Genomic DNA, 23,247 nt, shown 5'->3' on the forward strand with positions numbered 1-23,247 from the left:
TAGAACAAGTTTATCTAAATTAACTTTTCCTTTGTCCTAAACAATCTTGCCACGTGAGGTATCTGGTTCTGGAAGAGCCACCTTGTGAAAACAAGTTTGGGTTTTTTTGTGTGTTTCTTTGATTGTTTGTTTTAAGATTTTATTTATTCGAGAGAGAGAGAGCGAGTGCGTGCATAAGCAGGGGGAGCCCATGTGGGACTCAATCCCAGGACCCTGGGATCATGACCGGAGCTGAAGGCAGACACTTAACCAACTGCACCACCCAGCGCCCTGAAAACAAGTGTTTTTTTAAATCGACATTTAGGGTGCCTGGGTGGCTCAGTCGGTTAAGCGGCTGCTTTCCGCTCTGGTCATGATCCCAGGGTCCTGGGATTGCGTCCTGTGTCCAGCTCCCTGCTCAGCAGGGAGTCTGCTTTGTCCTCACCCTCTGCCCCTCCACCCTGCTCGTGCTCTTTTTCTCTCTCTCTCTAATACGTAATATCTTTTTTTTTTTTTAAGATCTTATTTATTTATTTGACAGAGAGAGAGAGATCACAACTAGGCAGAGAGTCAGGCAGAGAGAGAGGTGGAAGCAGGCTCCCCACTGAGCAGAGAGCCGGATGCTGGGCCGGATCCCAGGACCCTGAGATCATGACCTGAGCTGAAGGCAGAGGCTCAACCCACTGAGCACCCCAGGCACCCCTAATAAGTAATAGCTTAAGAAAAAAATAAAATCTTAAAAAAAAAAAAAGTTGACACTTAGAAAGGAATGACTGTTCCTTTATTCTAAAATAACATTTACAAATCAGTAAAACTAAATTGGAAAATCTCTCCAGATTAAACCACCCTGTGGTTTTTTTTCTAAATTCATTTGTGTACTCACTCATTCTTATGATATTCATCCAGCTTTTTAAATAAGCATTTTAAGCAGAAAACAAGTTAGGAGAATAATGCAATGAACACCACTATTTCCATTAATGCAATTCAGTATTTGACTCTTTGTATGTGTATGAACCACTGGAAAATTGCAGGTTATCGTCTTTAAGAGTTCTACCATACAATCATAGGTTTTCCCATTTGTTCCCAAAATAAAACACATTTGTGAGCCTAGAGGACAATCACCAAGGTCACTCCTCTGGGGTCTAAAGTCCAGGATGACCGCAGTGCAAACAAGTAAGTAGGTACAATCAATTGATACGATAAAGATCTGTGTCTAGATAGTAAAGGGAGGAGTGTTCAGTTTTATCTGAGCGGAGCTGGGGGAGTGTTAAAAATAGTTGATTTCTACAGATACCTTTCTTCTAGTTTTAGGTGTTTTGGGGGCAAAATTGATGGGGGAGGGTTGAATCAGGAAAGGTCTTTTACCTAAAAACTGCTACTCAAGGAAGGACTGGGCAGCTTAACATAGCCTCAGAGGAAGCCAGGCTGGGGTGGGGCTGGTGTGAGGACACCGCTGTTGCAGGACACATTCTGTAAAATTTGGCCAAGGCTGGGATTTTGGAGGCCTTGCTGGCAGTAGTGGAAAATATGAGTTTTGCTCTGGTGGTTCCTGCTTCCTGGGTTCCCTTACCTTGCTGCTTTTTGAGTATAGAGTTTCTACCTTCAGACTAAGAGAACCTTACTGGGGCTAGTTTAGCATTTCTTTTTCTAAAAACCCCTAGGGTGATGTTGATGTTTAGCCAGGTGCTTGTGGAATGCAGCCTAAAGCAATGAGATTTGCATTTAAAATTGTCTCTGTAAATAACTGCATATCTGATCATTGAAATTTGGGTGGTATATCGAAGAAACTGACTTTGTGATTTTATTTAATTTTAATTGATTTAAAATTTAAAACTGAATTAAAGTGAAAATTTTTAAATTAAATACAACTTTGTTGTGGTACCACTACATTTTACTTTAACCATTGAAAGTTTAGCAATTAATTAATTTGCAGTATGTATAAAATATACATTGAATTTCTTGGACTTAATATACAAAAATAAAATATCTTCGTTCATTTTTTTTCCTTTTTCTGTTTTTTTAAGATTTTGTTTATTTAGTTGACAGAGAGAGAGCCCGCAGCAGAGGCAGGAGAAGCAGACTCCCCGCTGAGCAGGGAGCCTGATGTGAGACTTGATCCTAGGACCCTGGAATCCTGACCCAACCCAAAGGCAGACACTCAACCGACCGAGCCACTCAGGCGTCCCTTCATTAATTTTTTTTTTTTTAGATTTTATTTATTTATTTGACAGAGATCACAAGTAGGCAGAGGCAGACAGAGAGAGAGAGAGGGGGAAGGAGGCTTTCCGCGGAGCAGAGAGCCCGATGTGGGGCTCGATCCCAGGACTCTGGGATCATGACCTGAGCCGAAGGCAGAGGCTTTAACCCACTGAGCCACCCAGGCGCCCCCCTTCATTAATTTTTATATTACAAGTTGAAATTATATTTTTTATATGATGGCTTAAATAGAAATATTAAAATTTGTTTCACCTGTTTCTTTTTACTTTTAAGAAACAAACCTTTTTTAAAACCTTTACAATTATTTCTGTAGCCCACATTGTATCTCCATCGGACAGTGCTTCCTTAGAATTACAGCAAATGAAGATTTGGGAACCCTGAAGGCTGGAAACCAATCCCAATTCTGAGGTTAATGCACTAAGGGTAGTAGGTGAAAGGTTAGGTTCTGAAAATGCTTGTTACCTAACATTCACTAGAATGGAATATGCAGGGTCACCTGGGTGGCTCAGTAGGTTAAGCCTCTGCCTTTGGCTCAGGTCATGATCTCAGGGTCCTTTGAGTTGGCTCAACGGGGAGTCTGCTTCTCTCTCTGCCCCATTGCTTCCCACCCCCACCCCAATTCTCTCTCTTTCTTTCAAATAAATTAATACAATCTTTAAAAAATAAAAAAAGAATGTAGTATCCGTCAGGACTGGTACCTCTCATGTTACCTCTCCCACTAATCATGCCTGCAGCATGTTATGGGTATTCTTATAAATATTTGTGGAACGAACACACTGAGGCAAAAGCAGTAGAGAGGAAGAACTCAGGATGAAAGGAAAAGGTTTTAAGTAAGACCACCAAATTCCCTGGCTGAATTGGGGTGTTGAATGGAGGAGGCTTCCAAGGAAACTCAAGAGTTATTATATTAAGTGAGTTTTGGGGTTAAAGCGGGGTTGGGATAGAGGTGACTCAACTTTTAGATGTGATTGAGTTTTAATTGCCTGATGAAGATGCCCAGTTGGGGGATGACTGAGTTTGAAGTTTAGAGGAAAGATCTTGTCTTGCTGTGGGAGTGAGTCATCAGCAAATAGGTGTAGACTGGAGGCCCCTATCTAGATAAATGGGGAGCCTGGGGAGAAGGCAGAGGAGAACACCGTCATTTTTAAGTGTGCGGAAAAGCCAGCAAAGGAGACTGAAATGACCGGTGGAGAATTAAAGGGAGAACCTTAAAGATGTGAGCAACAGTATTAAAAGATACTCTGGCAGTCCGCTGAATTTGACGATTAGGACTCCATTGGTGAGTCCTGGGCAGTTTCAGTGAGGTGGTGGCTACAGAATGCTAATTACACCGGGCTGAAGAGTGCGTGATAGTGATTGCAGACAATTATTTGAAGACCTTTTTTTTCTTTTTCCTTTTTTGTAAAATGGTGCAGTGAGATAGGGAGAGAGCTAAATATTTCTCAAGGGTTTTGTTTTCTTTAGATAGAAAAGCCTTAAGTTTGTTATAGCCTGTGGGGAAGCAGCTAGAAGGGAAAGATTTACAGATCTTGATGGTTTGGCTCCAGAATGCTCTCTGATTTTTCTGTTAGGAATGTGTAAATACCCCTGTGCATAGCATCACCCGCTAAGTGCTGAATAAATACTCAGTATTCTTGGAGCTTATGTTCTTAGAAAACCTAAACAGAAATAGGTACTTCTTTTTTTCTTTTAAGGAAAAACATTGAGGAAGGAGACCTAAGGCCACATGAGCAATATTGGAAAGAACTAAAAGTTGAAATCTTTATTGGTGTCTTGTAGGATCATGAATTAACTAGTTATCTGATGGCCTTCTGGACGGAGTTGGTGAGGCAAGGTCCTTGAATAGATCTTTCATCTTGAGGGAGCATTCTAGGCAAAAATGACTTGATAGAGGCTAAATCCTAGTGGAAAACAGGATTTGTCATAAGACCACTTTTCCTGAAATCTTGAGGAGCATTTAAATGCCCTTAAACAAAAAACAAACATATTTGGAGGCTGCCTTCTATCATGAACCTTTACAGTATGAGTGCATATAAATTACATTTGTCAAATAGTCCGATTGACTTTAGTCTGATTGATTTAGATAATTGGCAATTTTTGTGTTCTTTTCCTTGTTTTTTAAAGAATTAATGTAGTACTTCATGTTGTGGTATTATTTAATACCCGTAAGTTTTCGGGGCACCTGGCTGGCTGAGTTGGTATAGAGTGGCATGGAGCATACTTAAAATTTAAAAAAACAAACAAACAAAAAAACCCCAACCCAGTATGTTTTCATTGAGCCTTCTAATGCTATGAACCTGAAAATTTTGAGTAAAAAGTTAGGAAAAAGGTAAAGCAAATCAGATTTATCTGGAAGTAAGGAGAGTTATAGTCTAGGGAATATTTGAAGAGAAAATAGACAATGACCTCTGATCATATCCCAAAGAGTTGGAATGTAAATTGAATTTTAATTTCACCCAACTCTCCTTCATAACTTGGTGTGAACCCAGTGTGCATATACAAAATTTGCACGAAAGGTGAGAATATTTTGAATAGCAATGCTACAGTGTTAAAACTAAAAAAACGGGTGAATGAAAGTAGGCCAGTGGGTTCAGAAAAACAATAATTCACACAATCTAGGAAAAGAAACAACCATAGGAATTGAGTTGTTCTCCTAAGTTTTAAGCATTGACGGTAATGTTAGGTCAGTAAATAGTACTAAATATTAGCAACTAATGGAATACATCGTAAATGTTAATTATTACTTAAAGAGCAGTGCCTTGGGAGAGACCTCTGGTTTGATTTTGGCTCTGAGAGTATTGAAATTACTTTGCCTGGTTATTCAACCTTTCTAAATCTTATCAGAAGAATGGAGATACTGATACTAAGTAGGAAAAGCAAAGGAGGTAATTCCTATAAAACGTCAATGATGATGTCTGGCAAGGAGTCAGTGGTCAATACATGAGTAATAGCTTCTGATAAATATTTTTTTTTCCTTAGTTGTGGATTTGAGACTGGAGTTAGTAGGTTTTTGCTCTATGTTGAAGGATATACAACAAAAAGAGAACTACCTAATAGGTGTTTTTCCCCTAAATAGTTCACTTCTACACACAGTAAGGTTCAACAATATGTGTAAATGCATTATTTCATTTAATCTTCACAATAAACTGGTTCAGTGAATGCTGTTACTCATCCTGATTTATCTTAGGGAAACTGAGGCTCAATGAGGCTTTGTAGAGCAATCGCTCACTCTTGGCCCCATGGTTGGTAAGTGATGGAGAAGGGAAAGTGGCCGAAATTTGTCTGATTCCAGTAAAGCCCCAATTCTGAAAACTATATGTAGCAAGGTACACAAAAAGACTAAATATTAACTACACTGGGCACTAAGATTTGTGAACTTTAAGCATAGGGAAGGCTGTTCGAGAAAGGGTGAAGGAACGGGCATTGCATTTGGCTTTGGAATCCTCTAAGTTGTAGGCTCAGGGGGACACACCTACAGCCTGGGGACAGAGGCTCGGAAGTGTGGAGCTCCCAGGGACACCGAGATTTCAGCGTTTCAGTTGAGACTCTCCTCGGAGGTCTACAAAAGAGCTCGTTAAGGAATGATGGAATTTGGCAGTTGAGGGCTCGCCTAGAACTTTGGATAGCCATTTAAGATACTTGAATGAGGAGGGAATTTGATAGGATGATAGCTTGAGGCGAATTTGGTGTCTGAAAAGGTTTTTTGTCTTTTGACTCTTAATGAATTGTGCTGGCTCAAAGCTCCGAGGAAGAAGGCAGGAATGAGGACACCTGGGACTAGAGAGATTGGTTCCTAGGTCAGTTTTGTGTACATTCAGAACCATTCTACAATTTACATGTTTTTGGATTAAATAGAAGTTGTCCCTCCCGCTAATAATATGCTTCCCCTTCTCTGCCCTACCCCCCCTCCCAAAGGATTTACTTTGGATTCTGAGACCCTGTGGCCAAATGAGGGTGGAGTTTTTGTTGGTGATAGGAGTAAAAAAGTTAGAATAGGAAAGAACTCTGGATGTGGTGGATCAAAGTGGGAAAGGAACTTTCAGAGTCTCTGGGATGGCTTCTGTTCAGCCCAGGCAAGGAAGAGCCATTAGGCTTTATGGCACCAAGGTAGGACAAGTGGGGATAAGGACAGATTTGGTCCCTTTGACCCTACCCCCCTGCCTTTCTATGAACTTTGAACATCTAACAGGGTGCCTGTAGGCAAAGTGGAGAAAACAGAACAGAGGCAAAGCTCAAATATTAGGGCTACAAAATGTGGTGGGGTAGGTGTCCTCTTTTTATGCCTCAAAAAGGAAAAGAGCTAGACCATTGTACTGCTGTAGGAAAATAAGGCAACTGTTTTGCAGGTCCCCTTTGAAGAAGGGTGTGTGTGTGTGTGTGTGTGTGTTTTCAATGTTTATTTTAGCTTTGGTGAATGGCTGGTTTATCTTTCTTTTGATTTCAATTTGGGTTTGTTCGAAAGCAGTTGTGCAAAGCAAGGTCTGACCTCCATGCTTCTGTGGGAATGTGGGAGGACAAATACCGCATCAGGCATGATTGCATCATATTCAAGTCAGCATTAATGGAGCCGCTAGTGATTCTCCTTAAGTTTTTATCCAAACACTTAATTTTTCTGGTTGAGGACATAGGGCCTGAGGGTGTCCCTTCTAATCAGGTATAAATACTCTGTGGGTTGCTCTTTGTCTTCTAGATGTTAGTTTTCTTTTTCTTTTTCTTTTTTTCCTTTTTTTTAAGGCTTATTTATTTATTTGGGGGGGCGGAGGGGCAGGAGAGAGAGAAGCTGACTCTTTTAACACGGAGCCCAATGTGGGGCTCTCGTGGGGTCTCTCCACCTCACCACCCTGAGATCATGACCTGAGCCTAAACCAAGATGTAGCGTACCCTTAACCACTGAGCCACCCAGGCACCCCTTCTACATGTTAGTTTTTTGAATTCCTCAAAGGGAATTAAGATCAGCTCTCGGTTGCTCAGAGAGGGTAAAAAAAAAAAAAATCTTAGATATTATGATGGGACCACAGTGCATAAGCAGATACATCCTATATCTGTGGAATTCAAATTTCCTGAGGAGGGCTATTAGGGAAAAAATGTTTTAAAAGACTACTGGGTGGGGGCTGAAAAACGAAAGCAAAACGGAACACAAAACCATCAAGGCAGGTTGAGAAACTGATCTGCCTGCAGTAAAGGTCATAGTCTTGTGGATCATGTCTCTCTACACGCTTTGAAAGACTTTCCATGTGATCTGAGCAGCTGTTTCTAGATACAGGAAATACAGCATGTATGGAATGTGCGTGTTGGGAGAGGCGACAGATTCTGTCCAAAGGGCATAGTCATTTCAGAATAAAACACCACTCTGCTTGGTGCCGTTTGAGCTCATTCATTCAAGAGTGGGTGTGAGTAGCACTACTATAGGCATGTGGAGAAATGAGAAAACAGGGTGCTTGATAGGAATGTGGAAAAATGAGAAGATAGGGTCCTTCACAGCTTTTGAGCCCAGACCTGGTCTAAGGAGATCAACATTCCTGTCGGTTTAGAAGGGGTAAGAGGGGCCCAGAGCAACATAGTCTTGTGACTAGCATAGAGTGCAACGCAGAGACTGGGAGAATTTGAATTACTGTCCTTAAAATGATACACTTGGGCACTTTTGGGGTGGTAGAGGAGGAAGAGAAGACACACTGGTGGGCATGAGCTTAGGTCCCCAGAGTATGTATGGCACTTGAGAGGGTAAAACAGCCAGTTTTTTGTGAAATATTTCCTTCAGAAAATTGACACGTCTCTCTCTCTCTCTTTTTAAGATCTCTCTCTCTCTCTTTTTAAAGATTTCTTATTTATTTGACAGAGAGAGAAGTCACAAGTAGGCGGAGAGGCAGACAGAGAGAGGGATCAGCAGGCTCCCCGCTGAGCAGAGAGTCCGATGTGGAGCCCGATGCCAGGACCCTGAGCTCAAGACCTGAGCCCAAGGCAGAGGCTTAACCCACTGAGCCACCCAGGCGCCCCAGAGACTTCGCATCTCTTTAGAGAGGCAGATGTTAACAAATATTTTGAGATTCAGAATGGATATTTGGGGATGCAGTACACCTAAGCAGATTAAATGTCAAGGAAATCTTCATTAAAAAAATAAACATTCGTAATGTAGTTAATGGAGCCTGTTTGACGAAGTACCTTGGGATTGTACCTTCAGTAGTAGGAAGGAGTCCGCTTCTTCCAGGTCAGTAATTACTTGCATTTCTTCCTAACACTGGCACAGGTGTCTCACTGATAGTTTACAGTCCACTGTGGAGGATGTATTTATATCACAAAAATCGGCCTACGGGGCAAAACAGGGTTCCCTCCCCTCTCAGTTTCCAGCCTGGTTGTTAAATATGTACCAGTAAAGTTTCTGTAGGACAAATGTAGCCTTCCTGAGTATTAACAAATGTGTATGTACTCCACACCCTTTCTTTATGCTCTGATATGTTTGTGAGTTGGTACTACTCAAACTTTTAGCATTTTTCACTTACTATATGCTAGAAATCTTTCCATAGACCGCTTCAATTTTGGTTTAAATTTAAAGGAAGTATATTTTAAAAATCAAGACAGTATTTAATCTGGTCTGGGTTTAACAGTTCCCAAGCTCCTGTATTGTTTTGGACTTTTTCCTCCTCATTACTTGTATTAAGTTTCTTTTGTATTCTTCCAGAGTTTCTTTATGAAAATAGGAATATATATATTAGTTCCCCATACTTTTTATTAACATAAAAGAAAACCGGTAGATGTAGGTTGTGGATCCTTTTTTTTTTTTTTTTTCAATCCTGGACATCTGCCTATTTGGAATGGAATCTTTTCATTCTGTTTTATAGCTGCAAAGTAATATGTAGATATGCCATAATCGAATTTGTGTGCTACAGGTGGACATTTGGGTATTATCAGTTACTTGTTAAACTATACAAAGCTGTCAAAACATATCATTAAGTGCAAGTGTAACTTTTAGGATAAATTCTCAGAAGTGAAAATGCTGTAGCAGAGGAGAGGTTGAATTTGTAATTTTGATAGCTATTGCCAAATTGCCCTCCAGAGGGATGATAAGATTTTGCACTCCACCAGCATTATATGAGAATATATATCCCCACAACTTCCCCAAGGGCCTAGCTAGGTGTTCAAACATTTTGATGTTTGCTGTTCTGATCAGTGAAAAATGTTATCTGTGCCATTTTTAATTTACACTTTTCTTAGAATTGAGCACCTTTTTATAGTGTCCACCTCGGGATTAAAGTGAAGGTCAAATGAGTTATTGCAGTAAGGAGTGTATATTATAATATAGGTAACATTCTTTGGATTGTAACTATTATAATGAAATTGTTAGTGTTCCCTCATAGTGATACCTCGTCCTTACTGTGCTAACAGCTTTGGTCATATGGTCTCATTGAATCCCCATCACAATCTACCTGACCTCTTAAAAAAGGAGGACACGATAGTTCAGGCTACATGGCATCTCGTGGACCAGACAACTCCGAAGAATTGCTCTTTCCCTATCTTAGTGCTCAAGGTTAACCAGTAATAGGGGCGCCTGGGTGGCTCAGTGGGTTAAGCATCTGCCTTCAGCTCAGGCCATGATCCCGGGGTCCTGGGATCCAGCCCTGCATTGGGCTCCCTGCATAGCAGGGAGCCTACTTCCACCTCTCTCTGCCTGCCACTCACTCCCTTTGCTTGTGCTCTCCCTCTCTCTGTCAAATAAGTAAATAAGGGACGCCTGCGTGGCTCAGTGCGTTAAGCCTTTGCCTTCAGCTCAGGTCATGGTGTCAGGGTCCTGGGATCGAGCTCGGCATAGGGCTCTCTGCTCAGCAGGGAGCCTGCTTCCCAAATTCCCCCCGCCCCCCTCTCTCTGCCTCTTTGTGATCTCTCTCTCTCTGTGTCAAATGAATAAATAAAATCGTTAAAAAAAAAGTCTTAAAAAAAAGATTAACCAGTAATAGAAATTAGATTGGTTTATTTTCTTTTCCACACTTCTGTTTAAAAATAAACATGTTTATACATTATTTAGATGTCCTTTTTAAACATAAGGCAGTGTTGCATATTTTTCAAGTTGCATTTTCACTCATCCATGCTTTTTTTTTTTTTTTTAAGATTTTATTTATTGGGCCCCTGGGTGGCTCAGTGGGTTAAGCCTCTGCCTTCGGCTCAGGTCATGATCCCAGGGTCCTGGGATCGAGCCCCGCGTTGGGCTTCTGCTCGGCAGGGAGCCTGTTTCCCTTCCTCTCTCTCTGCCTGCCTCTCTGCCTACCTGTGATCTCTGTCAAGTAAATAAATAAAATCTTAAAAAAAAAAAAACAAACAGATTTTATTTATTTATTTGACAGACAGACAGAGGCTTAACCCACTGAGCCACCCAGGCGCCCCTCTTCTTTTTTTTTTTTTTTCTTGTAACAGCTTTATTGAAATACTACATGTAAGATATAGTTTGTTGTGCTGATTCACCTTTAACAACAGGAACTTGAATTTTTGGTTTTTCCCAAGTAACAGTAAATGTTTGTTCTGACCACTCAGTTTCACTATGAAGAGCAAGTGAAACTGAGTAACTGTTTTCTTAGTGCACATACAAACATACACAGACAATTACATTTAATAGTATCTGCTTGTAAGAGCTCTGGTTGATTTCTGAGGACAGAGAAAATCTTACTAGTCCCTGCTGAAATGTCATATGTCAAGTTGTTTTTTCTTAAAGGTTACGTTTGGTAGTTGGCATTGTGTAGAGCATGTTCTCATGTACCTATAGACCCCATGTTTTCAAACCGCATGATTTTAAGCAGTCATGAGATAAGGGGTGCCTGGGTGGTTCAGTCAGTTAAGCGTCTGGCTCTCACTTCAGATCAGGTCATTATCTCAGGGTGGTGAAATAGAGCCCCACATCATGCCTTGTGCTGGCTGTGGAACCTGCTGAAGGTTCCCTCTGCTCCTTCGCCGTCTCCCTCCCTCTCTAAAAAAAAGTTACATGAGATATAACTGAATGATAAAGGTCAGTTTTTAATTAAGCTCATTATTTAATGAGAACGTTCTCTGTTTATAGTACATAAATCTTTTTTTTTTTTTTTTTTATCTGAGAGAGAGAGATCACAAGCAGGCAGAGAGGCAGGCAGAGAGAGGAGGAAGCAGGCTCCCCGCTGAGCAGAGAGCCCAATGCGGGGCTCGATCCCAGGATCCTGAGATCATGACCTGAGCCAAAGGCAGCGGCTTAACCCACTGAGCCACCCAGGTGCCCCAATAGTACATAAATCTTAAAAGATTCTCAGGATCTTCTCTTTAGAGTGATGTGTACGTTGAAGTCCCAGTATCTTAGATATGCATATTTGTAAAATTAAAAGCATCAAGTAAAACAAACAAAACTGGGGCACCTGGGGGGCTCAGTGGGTTAAAGCCTCTGCCTTCGGCTCAGGTCATGGTCTCAGAGTCCTGGGATCAGGCCCAGCATCGGGCTCTCCCCACGGCAGGGAGCCTGCTTCCCCCTCTCTCTGCCTGCCTCTCTGCCTACTTGTGATCTCTGTCTGTCAAATAAATAAAATAAAATCTTTTAAAAAAAACAAACAAAAAAAACTTCCCTTCTGTTTCCCCATGGTAACTGGTATTAACGTTTTACCTACTGGCTTTCAGCCTCTTGTTTATTTAGGATCTCTTGCCAGGCAATCACTAGACTGATAAATACAAGTAATGGCTGCACATTATTTCACAGTATGAGTATGAGTGTCTTTATTTCATACTTTCTCTAGTATAAATGTCCTATTACATTATAATTTGCTTACCTACATTTCTGCATTTTTAGTTTTGGCATTTGGGTGGATTAAAAAGTTACATTTATTTTCATTTGCTTGTCTTCTAGGAAAGTCAAACAGCTTTTGATCTTGTGGATTTCCACTTAAGCAAAGGACATATTCCTCTCTTTTTCTCACTCTTCTAGTGAGTCATTTACCTTTTCTTGTTGATTGTGGAAGCTCTTACATTAAGAATAGTAACTATTTAGGGGCGCCTGGGTGGCTCAGTAGGTTAAAGCCTCTGTCCCCGGCTCAAGTCATGATCCCAGGGTCCTGGGATCTAGCCCCACATCCTGCTCTCTGCTCAGTGGGGAGCCTGCTTCCCTTTCTCTGTCTGCCTGCCTCTCTGCCTACTTGTGATCTCTGTCAAATAAATAAAAAAAAAAAAAAAAAAAAGAATAGTAACTATTTACATGTAGTAGGAATATTTTCCCAGACTATCTTTTGACTTTTTATTTTTTTTAATGGCAATATTTCTCCTGCCTTTTTTACAACTATATATGAAGAAATAAATACATTTTACATCCTGATTCAATGCACAGAGACATACACACACATTACATAAAAGATTTACATCGTAGGGTAGCCTTGCTGACTCAGCCTGAAGAGCATCCAACTCGATCTCGGGGTTGTGAGGTCAAGCCCCACATCGGGTGTAGAGATTACTTAAATAAATACAAAATAAAAATAATAAAAAAAAAACGACACTGTAATATTTATTTTTACTAAATGTAATGCATTTATATTTTTCTGTATTATGCCATTAAGAAAAAGCTCTTGTTACAAAGCACTAAATTGGTATTGGAACTTGTACATTTTGATCAGCAGTTTGCAAAGAACTATATTATGATGCTTTAAAAATTGTTCATATAGGGGCACCTGGGTGGCTCAGTCATTAAGCGTCTGCCTTCAGGGTCTGCTTCTTCCTCTTCCACTCACCCTGCTTGCGTTCCCTTTCTCACTCTCTGTCAAATAAATAAATCTTTTTAAAGTAATTGTTCATATTATATGTAGTGAAAATACTTTTTTCCTTTCTGGCTTCTCATTTCTTACTCTTGCTTGGGACTATTGTTTCTGCTTTCTACTTTTTCTTATTTTAAAGTTATTATTGAAATGTAATATACATACAAAATATGTATGTGTGATAATTGTATATTTTGATGAAATTTGATAAGCTGAACATAAACTGTGTAACCTGTGTACCTTGATCAAGAAGTTAAATATAGGGGCACCTCGGTGGCTCAGTGGGTTAAGCCTTTGACTTCAGCTCAGCTCATGATTTGAGTGTCCTGGGATGGAGCCTTGCATACAGAGGGCTCTCTGCTCAGCAGGGAGCCTGCTTGCTCTGCTCTTCTCTGCCTGCCTCTCTGCCTACTTGTGATCTCTGTCAAATAAATAAAATCTTTAAAAAAAAAAAGTTAAATATAGTTTATTTCTACTAAGATTTTTTAATGTGAAGAAAAGATTGTTTAATGTTTAATTATACAATTGGGTAATGCTTACATATTTTATGGCTATTATGAACTTTGGTTTAGTTTTTCAGTCAGTACTGGACCCAGGTATATCACCTTCATTCAATAGGAAGTCTCCTGATCTTATATTTTTCTCTCCCTGAGTCATTGAATAGAAGGTCCAGAGCCACATTAGAGATTAGGAGGTGGAGGTTAACTTTACATTCGCTCGCAACAGCAGTTGGAAATGCCCCTACTGTCTCAATTCCTCTGTTGTAATTTTAGATGAGCTGTTGGGTTTTAAAAATAAGGATTTGTAGGGGGAATAGAGAGTGATTGCTTAATGGGTACAAGGTTTCTTTTAGGGGTGATGAAAATGTTCTGGAATTAGATAGAGGTGATTATTGCATAACATTGTAAATATGTTTAAAAACCACCCTTAAGGGGAGCCTGGGTGGCTCAGTGGTTTAAGCCTCTGCCTTCGGCTCGGGTCGTGGTCTCGGGATCCTGGGATCGAGCCCTGCATCCGGCTCTCTGCTCAGCGGGGAGCCTGCTTTCCCCTCTCTCTCTGCCTGCCTCTCCGCCTGCTTGTGATCTCTGCCTGTCAAATAAATGAATAAAATCCTTAAAAAAAATAGTATGAATCAATGGACTGAGGCATGTATGAATCACAAGTATAATTTGAATGAAAGGAAGTCAGTTTTGTCAAGTTTAGAAATCTGTGATAGATGTCAAAATAATGGTTACCCTTTGGCAGTGGAATGATGACTAGATGGGAGTTTCTTGGCTGGAATCTGGGCACTTGGGGGTTCATTTGTGAAAATTTAGTAAGCTCTATACTTGGGATTTGTTCACCTTTTTGTGTGTATTTTGTATTTCAGTACAGTTTGCATTAAGATAATAGATATTGGCCATCAAATGGTACCAGTGTAAAAATATTAAAGATTTATTTGGAGGGGCACCTGGGTGACTTAGTTAAGCGTCCAGACTCTTGATTTCTGCTTAGGTCATGATCTCAAGGTCATGAGGTTGGACCTGCATTGGGCTCTGCCCTGAGCAAGGAACCTGCTTAAGATTCTTTCCTTCTGCCCCTCACAACCCTGTCAGCCCCCACCCCACCACCCCCCGCCCAACACTTCCTCACTCTCTTTCTCTTAAAAACAAAAAACAAAAACGACACACATTATTTTGAAAAACAAATGAGTCTACCAAAATCTTTACAGGTATGAGTTAATGAAATTTTACTTCAACTTTTTTCTTTTTCCCTACACACTCCTTTGGTATTTTATTGAAAACATAAAAAGAAAAATTAATATTTTTTTCAGGGGCTTTACATTTCGTTCATGTTAAATCAAAACGTTCCTGTGGCTCTTACTCCAATATTTGCATAGATAATATGAGATATTTCTGTGTTTATTTTGTAGGCAGATTTTGTCAACAAACTAGTAAATGGCCCCAAGTCAGAATCCATGGAATACAGGAGGAGCTATGGGGGGGAACAGAGATTGGAATTAAACCCACCTCCTCTCGAAAATGTGACTAAAAATGAAGAAAGTATGACAGGTATTGAAGTGGAGAAGTGGACGCAAAACAAGAAATCACATTTAACCGATCATGTCAAAGGTGAATTTAAGGCAATTGTGACAGAAGCTGAAAAATTAAAAAATGCTGAAGATGACAGGAAAAAAGTCCTACTTACTGATTTAATTGAGCCTCAGAAATTGTTTGCACAAACCGTAAGAAATGGCATTAAAAATGTACACTATTTACCAACTGAAACAAATGTGTCTTTTAAAAAATTCAATATTGAAGAATTTGGCAAGGCATTTGAAAACAACTCCTGTAAATTCCTGAAAGACACTGCCAACCATAATGCCATGAGTTCTGTTGCCACTAGTGCGAGCTGTGATCATCTCAAAGGAAGAGGTAATGTTTCAGTCTTCCAGAAATCTGGCTTTAACTGCAAGTCTTTTCCAGATCCTGCAACGTTCAACTTAAATAGTCATACTAGTACACACAATGAAAGTGATCAACCCAAATCTCTAGAAAATATACCAAGTAAAGAACCAAAAGATGGATCTCCAGTTCAACCAAGTCTTCTATCCCTAATGAAAGATAGGAGACTAACGCTGGAGCAAGTCGTGGCCATAGAAGCTCTCACCCAACTGTCAGAAGCCCCATCAGAAAATTCCTCACCATCAAAGTCAGAGAAGGATGAAGAAACAGAACACAGAACAGCGAGTTTGCTTAATAGCTGTAAAGCTATCCTCTATTCTGTACGAAAAGACCTCCAAGACCCAAACTTACAAGGGGTGCCAGAAAGCCTTCATCACTATCCATCTTTGGAAAAGCAGAGTTCATGCAACACGGTGGTATTCAATGGGCAAAACATTTCCAAGTCACACAACAGCTCAGCTGCTAACCAGACAACTTCAAAATCGCAGGAATATTCAAAAGTCACAAATTCAGTCCCTCATTTTATACCAAATTCAAATTCATCTAAAATTGACACCAGTAAAAATGTTGCTCAAGGTAGAATTACTCTTGATAGTTCTAAGAACTTGCATCAGTTGCCACCAACAGGTGATAAATTGGGGCATTGTAACCAGTCACTGGCCAGCAGTAAAAAGATAGACCTAAAAGATGATCCATCGTGTCTGAATACAATACACAGCAAAATAGAGGAGGACGTTGCAACGCAGTTAACACAACTTGCGTCAATAATTAAATTCAATTACATAAAACAAGAAGACAAAAAGGTTGAAAGTACACCAACAAGCCTTGTTGCATATAATGTACAGCAAAAGTGTAGTCAGGAGAAGGTCACAATACAACAGAAACAATCTTCCAGTGTACAAAATAACCATAGCTCATCATTGACAAAGCAAAAGAACACAACACAGAAAAAGACAAGAGCTACCCCATCAAGAGATCGGCGGAAAAAGAAGCCTGTAGTCATAAGTTGTCAAGAAAATGACCAGAAAAAACAGGAACAGTTGTCATATGAGTATAGTAAGTTACATGACATTTGGATAGCATCTAAGTTTCAAAGATTTGGTCAATTTGGTCCACATGATTTTCCCATTCTGTTGGGGAAAATTCCTCCCCTAACCAAAGTATGGAAACCACTGACTCGAAGGAGTTCAGCATTAGAACACAAAAAATTATTTCCTCCACTCACTCAGATAAAATTTGAGCGTTATTATCCCGAATTAGCACAGGAAAGAAACATGAAGGTTGAACCATTGGATTCTCTCCCATTATGCCAGTTAAAAACAGAATCCAGTGGGCAGGCGTTTACAGAAAAAGTTTATAATTCTCAGGTACAGCCAACAGTGAATGTCAATCAGAAAGCTCACCCTTTACTCCAGCCCTCCTCTCCTGCTAACCAGTGTGCTAACGTAATGGCTGGCGATGACCAAACACAGATCCAGGGGGATGTTCAAGAACAACTCATGCATCAGAAACTGTCAACATTGCCTGGTATCTCCCATGAAACCCCTTTACCAGACCCAGCACAAATTCTCAGGAATGTCAATGTAGTATGTTCAGGTGGGATTACGGTGGTTTCGACGAAGAGCGAAGAGGACGTCTGTTCATCTAGTGTTGGAGCATCAGAATTTTCCCCGGTAGACAGTGCACAGAAAAGTTTTAATGATTATGCCATGAACTTCTTTACCAATCCTACAAAAAACCTGGTGTCCACCACGAAAGATTCTGAATTGCCAACTTGCAACTGTCTTGGTAAGTGTGTGCACATGTGCCTGAGTGTGTGTGTATGTGTGTGTGTGCGCGCGCACATGAATTCTTTGTTTACCTCCATTAATTGTCGTGACCATATCCAATTTTGGGTTATCTTTTATATGTGGCATTTTTGCCCCATTCGTATTCTGGCAAAAATGGACTGAATTCTATACCTGTTTTTCTGTTGCACCCTTATTGATTTTGCTCAATTAATTGGGAAATTTTTAACTCATAATTTGGAGACTCTCTCAAGTGGAAGATTTGCTGATTTCTCTTGGCAAAATGTCTCCTGAATTATTTCTTGTGCATATCATAAGATTGAATTCCTTCAGTATTCTATTAGAGTTTATTCTTCCTATTTAAAAGAATTTCAACCTATAAGCATTTTGTTTAAAAAATGTGTTTTATTGTGAGATATGATATACATACACAGAATGTAAAACATATGTGCAAATTAACAAATAGCTATAAGAAGTGTCTGTAATTACCACCCCATTCAAGAACCGGAATGGGTTTGTTTCTTTTTCAATGCCTGGTGCTTTTCTGCTCTGTGATACAAAGAATGTCCCTATAAATGAAATTCCAGTCTTGGCCATTGAAGAATTTGTAAACCTTTTGGAATTTTAAAATAAGAAATCATTGTATAATACTGATTGCCTATATAAAAAAAAAAAAAACAAATAGATATGGTAGTAGCTGATTTATGGAGCAGTTTATAGCTGATACATATTTTGTGCCTTAGGAGTCATTGAAAGAGAACAGCTAGGAACTAATTATTGAAGTTTTTAATCAATGTGTTAAAAGCCCTGGGAAAACTAACCGGACTAATGATTCTTAGGCAGTCCTTAAAAGAAATTTGCTCGGTATTTGAAATACATGAAAGTTAAATTTGAACCCTGTAGTGATTAGTCACTGTCTGTGGTCAAATTTCATGTAAGTGCTCAAATAAAAGAAGAATTAATTTACTCTAACACAGGGCGCTTGGGTAGCTCAGTCGGTTAAGCGGCTGCCTTCAGCTCAGGTCATGATCCCAAGGTTCTGGGATCGAGTCCCGCATCGGGTTCCCTGCTCAACGGAGAGCCTGTTTCTCCCTCTCCCTCTGCCTGCCTTTCTGCCTACTTGTGTTCTACCTATCTGTCAATTAAATAAATAAAATCTTTAAAAAAAAAAATTTACTCTAACACAACTGTAATTAGGAGATTAAAGAGATTTGTCATTAAAGTTTGTTAGGCTGCTTGATGTCCTCATTATTTCAGGTTTCATACAACTTATTAGGAGAGAATTTGTGAAATATCCTATTTTGAACTCAAATAGGTTTAATTATTAAAACAGTCTTCTAGGGGCACCTGGGTGGCTCAGTTGTTAAGTACCTGCCTTTGGCTCCCGTCATGATCCCAGGGCTGGGATCAAGTCCTACTTCGGGCTCACTGCTCTGTGGGAAGCCTGCTTTTACCTCTCCCAGTCCCCCTGCTTGTGTTCCCTCTCTGGCTGTCTCTCTCTGTCAAAAAAACAGAACAACAAAAACAAACAAACAAAAAAAAACCCTTTAAAATAAAATAAAACAGTCTTATTTTTAAAAGTCTTAAAATATAGCCCCAAATCATAAAGGAAAATTTTTTGCCTGACGTAGGTGGTTCATTAGTACATTCCAGAATGGGTAAATGATTGTTTGGAAGGATAAACTATATCATTTTGATTTTTTTTTTTTTAACAACAGTAGAAAAAATAGTGAAGTGTAGCAGTGACTTTTTGCTCTCGATTATCTAAAGTACATTTGATACTCTGAAATCAAGGCTTCCACTTTGCCACGCATCATTGGACAGTTTTGACAGCCTACTGTGTGCCAGGTCCCAGGGATAGGCTCTTTTTAGAAGGATCTCATAATCTGAAAAGGGTGACAGTGCTGAGTGGGGTTGAGTTGGGAGAATGAGAGGTTCTTTGAGCAAGGACAGAAGAGTACAGTAATGATGACTCCTATTCCAGATCTGTTACTGCAAGTCTGATACTGTGCCATGACCTTGACTTGTTATATTTATAACATGCCTGCAAAAGGAACTGTCTGTCAAATAAATAAATAAAATCTTAAAAAAAAAAAGAATGTATACACCCGAGCTAGTCTAATTTTACTCTGTGCATAATGTCAGTAGAATGATTGTCTAGTTTCAGGACAATCTAGTTTCTTTCCTTATATATTACATTATAACTAGTCACCTTGTAGGAGTTGAGACACCTAGGCATTGAAAATTTATTGAGCATCTGCAGTGGACCTGTGATTGTTTTATACATTGTTAATGTTTTCCTATAATCATTACATGTGAGGTAATTGAGCTCATTGTGTAGAAATGAGAACTTAAGAAAAACAAAAAAGCAGGGCTGACTGGGTGGCTTAGTCAGTTAAGCACCCGATTATTTCAGCTTAGGTCTTGAAATGCAGTCATGAGTTCAAGCCCCACCTTGGGTTCCATGCTGGGAATGGAGCCTTCTTTAAAACAACAACAACAAAGCTGAAAAAGCCACTCAGAAATCTTCCCAAGTGGAATGATCTCTAAGTGTAAAAGATTTCCCTGGAGGGGCACCTTAGTGGCTCAGTTGGTTAAGTGTGCAGCTCAGGTCTTGATCTGAAGTCTGCTTGAGATCTGCCTCTCCCCCTGCACACTCACTCTTGTCTCTCTAAAATGTAATAAATAAATAACAGTCTTTAATTTTAAAAAAAGATTTCCATGGAAGTATTGTGTTATAGCAGACTGAGTGTGATTAACCTCTGGATCATGGTTCCTCAATTTGAGCACTGCTGGCGTTTTATTTTATTTTTTTAATTTTAATTATTTATTTGACAGACAGAGATCACAAGTAGGCAGAGAAGCAGGCAGAGAGAGAGGGGGAAGCAGGCTCCCCGCTGAGCAGAGAGCTGGATGTGAGGCTTGATCCCAAGACCCTGAGATCACGACCCGAGCCGAAGGCAGATGCTTTAACCCACTGAGCCACCCAGGCGCCCCTTATTTTATTTTATTTTTAAAGATTTTATTTATTTATTTGACAGACAGAGATCACAAGTAGGCAGAGAGGCAGGCAGAGAAAGAGGGGGAGGAAGGCTCCCTGCTGAGCAGAGAGCCCGATGCGGGCCTCGATCCCAGGACCTGGGATCATGATCTGAGCTGAAGGCAGAGGCTTAACCCACTGAGCCACCCAGGCGCCCCACTTCTTTCTTTTTTTAATTATTATTTTTTAAAGATTTTATTTATTTGTCAGAGAGAAAGAAAGAGAGAGAGCAAGCGCACAAGCTGAGGGAGAAGCAGGCTTCCTGCTCAAAAAGGAGCCTACAGCGGGACTTTGACCCTAGGACCCTGGGATCATGACCTGAGCTGCAGGCAGACGCTTAACTGATTTCGCCACCCAGGCATCCTTAATGTTATTATTTTATTTTTGCTTGCAGTTTTAGAAAATTTAGGCCTTTTAAAATATACTATGCTCACAATTTGCTTTTTTAAAAATTTAATGAAATCTCAGGTTTTTCTATGTTTATAAATAATAGGGTTGGGGTTTTTTTAAACGATTTTATTTATTTATTTGAGAGAATATGAGCAGGGGTGGGGGCAAAGGGAGAGGGTGGAAACAGACTCCCTGCTAAGCGGGGACCCTGACCCAGGCTCTGTTTCAGGACCCCGAGATCATGACCTGAGCTGAAGGCAGACCCTTAACTGACTGAACCACCCAGGCATCCCAAAGTTTGTAAATACTTGTTTAATAGTTTTATTGTTTTCCACTATATAAACATCCCTTAATTTAGTCAACTTATCATTTAGTGACAGGTGCCAAGTGTGTTTCTCTTTCTTTTTTGATACTACAAATAATTGTGACAAGTAACGTTCCTCTGTACATTTGCTTTACAGATACATAACTATGTGAGTGTATAGTAGAATAAACTCTTAGCAGTGCAGTTGCTGGGCTCAGTTTTATTCAGATTCTGAGGCCAAGCTTTTAGAGATGTATTGCTCTTAGAAAACTTTTAATTTTGCACCTTAATTATTAATAGATTTCTTTTAAAGCAGGAGATAGGAGAAGAAATATGACCCACATCTTAATATTTTTTGTTTTCCTCCTCTGATGCTTAGAGGAAGAATTAAATAGTTAGGGGCTGTAAGAAAGGAACAAGTTAAATTCTAGGGCCTTTTGTCCTAGACTTTAATTATTAAAGTTTACCAAAACCTTGTCAAGATAAATTGTTCTGAATTGAAAAAAAAAAAAAAGAATTAATAAAAATAGCTCCTCCTTGCCCCTGTGCGATTCTGTAAGCTTTGGGTCTAATAATCTTATTCCTTCCACAGATCGAGTTATACAAAAAGACAAAGGCCCATATTATACACACCTTGGGGCAGGACCAAGTGTTGCTGCTGTCAGGGAAATCATGGAGAATAGGTGAGGAAATTCCCTTCCCTGTTAAAAATCATTCATTATTGTGCACCTGACTCAATGCAGAGACTATCTCTGGGAACAAATGAGAAGTGAATGGAAAGCCTTCAGGAGTATAAGTCGGATGTTTCTCAGGGCCCAGGAAGACAGTAGTGTCCTGGTGTACCCACTAAGTCACAAAGCAAGGCTGTCTTTGTTAAATCCAGAAATACTTATTTTTATATCCTTGTATAATGATAGAAGTAGTTAAAATTACCTCCAACCACACTGCGTTCACATTCCTTAATGCTTATCTTGGAGCCAGTCCTTTTTTAAACGAGAGATCTCTAAGGATAAGTAAGGAGAATGGGCTAACAAATAAAAACATCTGCCACACAAAAGTAAATTTCAAACAAATGTAAATTTTAACAAACAGGGTGTTGGGTTTTATGTACTTCTGTAAGCCTGTATCTTCTGTACCTTAAGATACTAAAAGGGTATATCGCAATTAATTGCAGTTATTTTCCCTTCACTGTGTTTTGTACTCAGGTATGGTCAAAAAGGAAATGCAGTAAGGATAGAAATTGTAGTGTACACAGGAAAAGAAGGAAAAAGCTCTCATGGGTGTCCAATTGCTAAGTGGGTAAGTATTTTGTACTTATGCGTTTTTCAAAAACAAGTTTATTCCACATATAAAATCAATCAGTTTATTTTCCCTGAAAATGTGGACTAGAGAATTATCCACTCTCATTATTCCCTGGGAAATAATAAGGCAGCTAACTATCTTGGCCTGGGTTTTTTATGAACAGAAGTTCTCAGTTATTACCAAGTGATCTTCATCTCCCTAAGGTCACCACTTTTACCAGTATCTTGTGTACTTTCCAGGATCTTTTAATGCAGTTATAACTGGATAGCATAAGTAAATGGTACTAAACTGAACATACTGTTTCCTAACTTTTATCTGTTTCTGTATTTTGTGATTATTTCCAAATCATTATCCACAGGAGCACCTTAATGAGGGTCATACGATTCTGAAAGCAAACTAAATTTTTTGTGACATGCTCCCAAAACAGTTTCCATAAGTACTTTGAGTTTTCTAAACATAGAGAACCATAAGAAGAACTGGATTCTGCTTCTTTAGGAAGTTCTCATGTGGAAAACAAGTTCATAGCCAAATGTGTATTTTCAATAGGATATTCATATCTACAAGGATATTAACCAGTCGATTTGGAATTTTTGACCATAGAATCATTTGAGATCCCTATACCATCATTTCTTAATAACGATGATGATGTAAAAAAAAAAAATTTTTTTTAATAGTGATGATGGTAACAATGGTAATAAAGTAATAGCAACTACATTTTATTACATATCAGACACTATGTTAAGAACTTGACATACATTGCTTCATAAATCCTTCTACAAGGACTCTGTTAGGATTTTGAATAAGGGAAAGATCATTAGTTTCGTACCTCTTCTGGAGCAAAACGGTAAATGCAAAACAGAGGTAGGATTTAAATTCATGTATTCATTCCTAAAGCAAGACAATTGCCACACCCATAGCTACTCTAGTACCAGACCGTTCGTCTTAGTTATTTGTCCAGCTTTGGGAGGTGACCACAGTTACAAGCACAAAGAGCTACACAATGAGTACTAAATACTTTAGAATGCTTCGTTTATTCAATCTA

The 23,247-nt window shown here is 39.5% G+C and overlaps 1 protein-coding gene across 3 annotated transcripts in view; it reads left to right on the top strand.

Moving 5' to 3' along the window:
* The window catches only part of TET1 (tet methylcytosine dioxygenase 1), a 141,187-nt gene that overhangs the window by 64,149 nt on the left and 53,791 nt on the right, over nucleotides 1-23,247 (top strand). For all 3 annotated transcript variants that reach the window (XM_047702924.1, XM_047702922.1, XM_047702925.1), the window contains exons 4-6: nucleotides 14,851-17,170; nucleotides 21,496-21,586; nucleotides 22,109-22,202. In XM_047702924.1, the coding sequence (XP_047558880.1) occupies nucleotides 14,851-17,170; nucleotides 21,496-21,586; nucleotides 22,109-22,202 (2,505 nt within the window). The remainder of the gene's footprint in view (nucleotides 1-14,850; nucleotides 17,171-21,495; nucleotides 21,587-22,108; nucleotides 22,203-23,247) is intronic.

The sequence above is a fragment of the Lutra lutra genome, chromosome 14, assembly GCF_902655055.1.
Source record: "Lutra lutra chromosome 14, mLutLut1.2, whole genome shotgun sequence".
NCBI classification, from domain to species: Eukaryota; Metazoa; Chordata; class Mammalia; order Carnivora; family Mustelidae; genus Lutra; species Lutra lutra.